General features: G+C 45.7%; 1 protein-coding gene across 1 annotated transcript; it reads left to right on the forward strand.

Moving 5' to 3' along the window:
- Window positions 1-4,254: 4,254 nt before the first annotated feature.
- On the forward strand, window positions 4,255-5,451 carry LOC103663057 (eukaryotic translation initiation factor 4E type 2-like). Its single transcript, XM_008690776.2, has one exon. The coding sequence runs from the start codon at window positions 4,451-4,453 to the stop codon at window positions 4,949-4,951; it is 501 nt and encodes a 166-aa protein (XP_008688998.1). The 5' UTR covers window positions 4,255-4,450; the 3' UTR covers window positions 4,952-5,451.
- The last annotated feature ends 1,057 nt before the right edge of the window (window positions 5,452-6,508 follow it).

Genomic DNA, 6,508 nt, shown 5'->3' on the forward strand with positions numbered 1-6,508 from the left:
GTCTGCTGACCACCACCCCCACACCTGTCCCCATCTCTCCCCGGCAACCACTAATCTAGCCTCCCTGTCTAAAATGTCATCATTTCAAAAATGTTATATGATAGCATCATACAGTTTGTAAACTTTTGGAATTGGCTTTTTTTCTGCTCAGCATAACTCCCCAGAGATCTATCCAAGTTGTGCTGTATAAGTTTTTGTTTTTGTTTATTATCTAAAAACATATATTAAAATTTTTTATTTAGTTTTAATTTTTAAAGACTTTCAGTTAGGTTTTTTGGGTTTGTTTTTAGTTAACTAAAATCTGTAGCCAGGGTTACAGAGGCTAGCTGTCCCACTTCCTAGCCAGGAGACTTCTGGATTGCTTAATCTTCCTGAGACTTCACGTCTTTACCTTTACAATGAGCATAATAATTAGACTTTTATATTTGACTTTTGAAAGTTTCAAGGAGGAGAAGCATCCAAATTTCCTTCATTAATGGAGTTGTATTTTCACCGATGTGAGGCAATGTCCTCTTTAGCCACAGTAACTCCAAGTCCTGGTACTTCAAGGATTGGGATAAACAGAAGACCTCATGCATTATTTGGAAGGAAAAGACATTAGATTCAGTGGCCTACCTTTTCTGTGACTCCCTGTCATTCATATTGTCCAAGAGAAAAGATCTGGTTGGGTTGCTTGGCCGTTTCCAATAGAGAGAAACTGTAATGGGCTCACACCAAACCCCATGAAGGTGGTGTCCTTTCTCGTGGCCCTCTTGCAGATGCACTAGGAGCATCTGTAAACTTCTCTGCCTGCCCATCAGTCAGAAACAATCAAGACAGAGATTGCCTTAGGAGGTGATGGCCATGTCGCTAGAGGTATTCAGATTGAGGCTCATGGCCATAGAGCAGATATGGAACTAGGAGCAGAGAATAAAACTGATCTCTGGTTTAGTCCTTTGGAGATGAAGGGACGAATTTATTTTCTTCAACTTAGTGAAAAATGGAAAGTCCCCATTTAGTCAGCATTCTCAGAGGGGACTCTGGCTTTGAAAGGTTCTTAGGGCTTAATGGACCCCCCATAGAGGACACTGTTTCACAAGGTGGTTTTGAGGAGCAAAATTCAATAGCCGAGAACACCTCTGGCCAACTATAAAGCCCTATACAAACACCAGGGATTTCACAGTCACCTGACATAACAGGAATCCAGTCTCATCAAAGTAGCGTTTTGGTTTGGAAAGGAAATTGTGTGTGTGTGTGTGTGTGTGTGTGTGTGTGTGTGTGTGTGTGTGAGTGTACACGCACATGTTTTATATAAGGGAGCCTGGTTTGTCATAGCTAGGAAGGTTAAATAGGAAAATAAAAAAAAATATATATATATATATAGATATACATGTACTTGTGTTTCTGAAAGGAGACAGTAGAGTTCAGTGCTGAGCTGGAAATCAGGCCCTCCCTCGGTTCCTGTGAAACATCTGCGGGCAGGACCTACAGACTCAGATGATAGCTTCTCGGTTTCTTATGATAAGAGTAGGAACAAAGGTCAGTCATCAGGCACATCCAGGGAACGGAGCTATGATAGATAACTAAAACAAACAAATTCATTGAAAGCTTACAAGTCCCAGCGCGTTCCTCAGACTCCACATTTCAGACTCAGAGAGGAACTAAACTACATCTTTGTGTATTTAATCTAACAATTTCTTCCCTTTTCAACTTTCAAAATAAGACCTTCTTTTAGGTCAGGTTCAGACTGGGGAAATGGGAGGACCGGCCACCGGGGATGAGCTCGTCCCTCGTGAACACTGTACAAGCTTGTTGTACTTGGCAGTGGTCCTCCTCACCTCGGTAATGAGTAACTTCTGGCTGCCACTGACCCTGAGCTGAAGTGAGGCTTTCAGGAGCACAGAGGGAGATTTATGTGTTCCTCTGCTTGTCAGTCTGTGAGCAGCCCAGCTCTGCCTGGCATCCCTGGGCACTGATACTTCAGGGACCCCAGAGACCAGATCACAGATCCTTATTTTCTCTGGTAAATTCTACTGTCTTGATTTGTGGATCCAGGACAGGAATAGGTGCCGTAATGTACATCTTTGCATATCCCCAAGCCCCAGGTCCTGGGTGCCCCTTCATCTCCTGTGCTCCCTTTCATCTCAGTATTTGCCATATTTTCTTGTCTCTCATGATTTTTCTGTCAGCATCACTTAAACGCAAGCTCCTTCAGGACAGGGACTATGTCTTTTTTCTTGGTATCCGCTGCCTTTAGCAGAATGCCTAACACATAATAACTGGTTTATAAATGTTTATTTTTTTTTAAGATTTTATTTATTTATTTGACAGAGATAGAGACAGCCAGCAAGAGAGGGAACACAAGCAGGGGGAGTGGGAGAGGAAGAAGCAGGCTCCCAGCGGAGGAGCCTGATGTGGGGCTCGATCCCAGAACTCCGGATCACGCCCTGAGCCGAAGGCAGATGCTTAACCGCTGTGCCACCCAGGCGCCCCCATAAATGTTTATTGACTGAACACTGAAGAACCAGAATGCATCCATAGGAAGGTGAGCAGCATCTATAGGAAGGGGAAGGTCCTGGAATCCAGGTCCCATGAGGAACTAGGGGTGTGTGCGTGTGCAAGTGTTAGGTGGTGTGTAGATATGGACAAAAATGTCCACGTCCTAATTCCTGGAACCTGTGAATATGGTATGTTAGGTGCCAAGAGGAAATCCTAGTTGCAGGTGGGATTAGGGTTTCTAATCTGCTGACCTTAAAATGGGGAGACAGTTGTGGATTTTTCAGGTAGTCAATGCAGAGAGGCAGAAGGGTCAGAGTCTGAGAAGCAGACATGACCACAGAAGCAGAGGTTGGAATGCCACGGCCACAAGCTGAGGGATGCAGGTAGCCTCCAGAAGTTGGAAAAGGCAAACAATGGACTCCCCCCCCCCCAGAGCCTCCAGAAGGATGGGGCCTCTGCCGACACCTTCATTTGAGCCGTGTGAGGCCCATTCCAGCCTTCTGACCTCCAAAACTGGAAGATAATAAATTTGTCATTTTAAGCCACTGAATTTGTGGTAATTTGTTACAACAGCAATTAGAAACCAATATAGAGGCTAAGCTTGGAAGAGCACCTCAGAAAAGAGCTTAACAGAGAGCAAGAGCCTGGAATAGGAAATGGCCGTGTGGGAGTAGCTCAGTCAGCCCCCAAAGAGACCTTCTCTTTCACCCTAGATGAAAATTAGTTGACAGTGAGATTAGAACTGGTAACAGCTCCATATGGGCATCATCTAGCCTCCCGAGTAGTAGGTCTCTCTATAACTCTAACAACATACTAAACCATGGTAGGGCTTAGTGTGGAAGGGTCCGTCAGTCAGGCCTGGGCTGGAGTTCTCTGCCACCTATGACTGTACAATCTGAAGCAAGTTGCGTAACCTCTCTAAGCCACAGTTTTCTTATCTGAAAACTGGGAATAAATCTGTTTCTTAACTAGGAGGGTTGTGCCGGGGTGCCTGGGTGGCTCAGTCGGTTAAGCGGCTGCCTTCGGCTCAGGTCATGATTCCAGGGCCCTGAGATCAAGTCCTGTGTCAGGCTCCCTGCTCAGTGGGAGTCTGCTTCTCCTTCTCCCTCTGCTGCTCCCCCTGCTTGTGCTCTCTTTCTCTTTCTGTCAAATAAATAAATAAAAAATCTTGAAACAAAACAAAACTAGGAGGGTTGTGTTGAGGTCAATACCACATGTAGGGTGCTTGACATAATATTAGGCTATCACACAGTAAACAGTAATTGCTTTCTATTACTGAAAATGTACCCCCAATCTCAGGAGTCTCTATAAGAGCAGTGTTTGAGGTATCTCTGTAATCCACACTCACTAGATCATATGTAGAGTCTGTGGGGAGTTCTGGGAACTAAAGTCAGAGAATAAAAGCCAGGATGGTTAAAAGACCCCAAATCAGGTCATATATAAAGAAAGTCCAGATGAATGGTGAGTTCTGACATGAAGCTATTTGAAATATTGTTAGGAGAGGCTACATAATTTCTGGGGTCTGATGCAAAATGAAAGAATGGGCCCCCTGGTTCCAAAAAGGATTAAGAATTTCAGTTGGGGTGCCTGGGTGGCTCAGTCAGCTAAGTGGACAACTCTTGATTTTGGCTCAGGTCATGATCTCGCAGTTGTGGGATCGAGCCCTGTGTCAGGCTCTGTGCTCAATGCAGAGTTGGCTTCAGATTCTCTCTCCCTTCCCTCTGCCCCTCCCCTCCCACACTTGCTCTCTCTCTTCTCTCTCTCTCTCTCAAATAAATAAAAATCTTAAAAAAAAAAAAGAATTTAAAAATGATGACAGCAGAGCATTAAACCAAGCGCGGGAACCTTCTGAGCACATTGCATAGTGCGCACAGCCACAAAGCTGGCCCCGAATACTCTCTGTAAGAAGTGACAGACTCACTTTGGAAAGCAGTGGTGGCCATGGCAGCGAGGAAGCTCGAGGCCTTAAAAGATGATAAAGGTGGGGACCCTAGTAGAGCGAAGAGCACGTAGCAAGATGGTGAGAGGGAGAAACGGAATGAGACAGGAGCCAGTGCAGCCGCAGGGGGAAGGCGTTGTCCTTGGACCAGCAGAGCGTCCCCGCAGCACACTGTGCGGTGCCCAGGAGAACCAACACCATCGCACCAGCTCCCGGTGCCGCGAGCAGAACATCAAACGGATGGGCACCTTTAGCTCTGTGGAACAGTCCAGAAGGTTTTACAGCCTCCGCGTGGTACCTCCCTGGAATATGACAGGCCATGGTGGCTTCCTTCTCTGCAAAGAGGGAATGAAGCCCATGCGGGAAGATGATGCAAACAAAAAAGGTGGCAAGTGCGTTATCTGGCTGTGGAAGGGCTTGGCATGCTGTTGCTGGAGAATCTCATCCTGGTCGCATCGAGGCAGCGGTTCACGGTGGGGAGGAAATCTGCAGATCTGTGTGGTGTCAGGAGGATATAATTTCACTATAGAATAAGACTGGTAGAGACCTAGCAACCACAGCCCGACGACGGACGGACGTGTGTTTGTCTGAAGTGGACGGAGGTCTCCAGCCTGTCCTTCCATCTGCTCACTGCAGAGACGTATGTCCTTCGGCTGCGCGATCCCCTTTGCGCTCCCCACTGGGGGACTGATTTTGCTAGATGCCCTCCAGCATCTCTGACTTTATAAAGCAGAAAAATGGGAAATGTGACTGAGTAATAGACCAATGTTGTGTTTTAATGGAGTTTTTTTTGGAGCGGGGGATGTCAGCTCTTCGTTTTGCTGTGTGACTTCCAGATGCCTCTTGAGCATTCTGGTATGCTGTCCTCATGCTGTGTGAAAGGCACCATTACCATGTGTACAAGCCAGAGCTGTCGCCTGAGAGCTATGTCAGTATTGGAAATGACAGTGCATCCAGGAAAAGCTTTTTGTTGGAGAGTCCTGGAATAACTGTAAATGCTGTCTTCTAGCCCTGCCATTAAATTATTGGGACATTATTTTCTTCCTCTTTTCTTCCTCTTTTCTTCCCCCAAGCCCCCCACTTTCTGAAAATGTGTTACTGCTTTTGTGTAGTCTCCTGCCTCGTGCCCTCCACTTCCCTCTTACGGCACTCTCCTTTTTGGGCACTGCCACACATAGAATGAATTTTAATTGAGTGGGTCACACAGGTTTCGCTGGGGTGGCTTAGAAGGTCCGCCTGGTAAATTGAGCTGTAGCACAATCCAGTCTGATTAAGAGCTGGATTATAATACATGTTCTAAGTGCAGGATTTGGAGCAGAGGGCAACGACTGTAATAATTTTCCCACATGAGCACTCGTCAAGCCTAGTTCGGTGGGTTCTTGCACTTTCATTGAGGAAGGAAAGTGGAACGCTGGGTGTTGTCAGGCGCTAAAATTGGTAAATTCTGTGAGCCTGAAACTGGGGCATCTGAAGAAAAAGTGACCTTGATGAATGTCAGTGTCATGAATGAGAGTCATTTGCATGGCTCTGCTTGTCTGCAGTGGTTGGAAAAACCTGCTTTCAGTCCTCATCGCTTGGTATGTATATTAGCAAATGTGTGCTGATCCATGATGCCCAGGCAGAAACCTCTTGAAGGTTGATGCTTTCAAATGCTTAAAAAATGACCAGTTACTCATCAGTACGTAATGATTAAGAGTTCTACAGCCATCCCCGAGTAGCACTGTCTTTTTTCGCTCTTGTGAGCCAAGATGGCAGTACCTTGAATGACAGTCTTTCTTTAATACATACCCTTGAAAGCTAGAAGGATCCTTAGCCACCTGGTGTCAGAACAGGCATTTCTCTATTGTGTTTATATTATGCTCTTCCTACTTTCCAACATCTGAACATCTTTTAATTACCACTGTTTGGGGATGCTTTTTCCTTAGAAGCACAGGAACCCAAAAGAGATACTTACATGACAGAGAAACTTAGATCAGATAGGAAGGTCTAGCGATGATTTAAATTTCAGGGATAAGGAGAATGAATTCTGGTGCCCAACTGTGAAGGGTTCAGACAAATATAGGAGCAGCATTGGCTAAAATGGGGAGAAGT

The sequence above is a fragment of the Ursus maritimus genome, unplaced genomic scaffold, assembly GCF_017311325.1.
Source record: "Ursus maritimus isolate PB19 unplaced genomic scaffold, ASM1731132v1 scaffold_12, whole genome shotgun sequence".
In the NCBI taxonomy this organism is placed as follows: domain Eukaryota; kingdom Metazoa; phylum Chordata; class Mammalia; order Carnivora; family Ursidae; genus Ursus; species Ursus maritimus.

Excerpts from the sequence above, each read along its gene's own strand:
- LOC103663057 (XM_008690776.2), top strand. The coding sequence starts at position 4,451 with ATGATAAAGGTGGGGACCCTAGTAGAGCGAAGAGCACGTAGCAAGATG.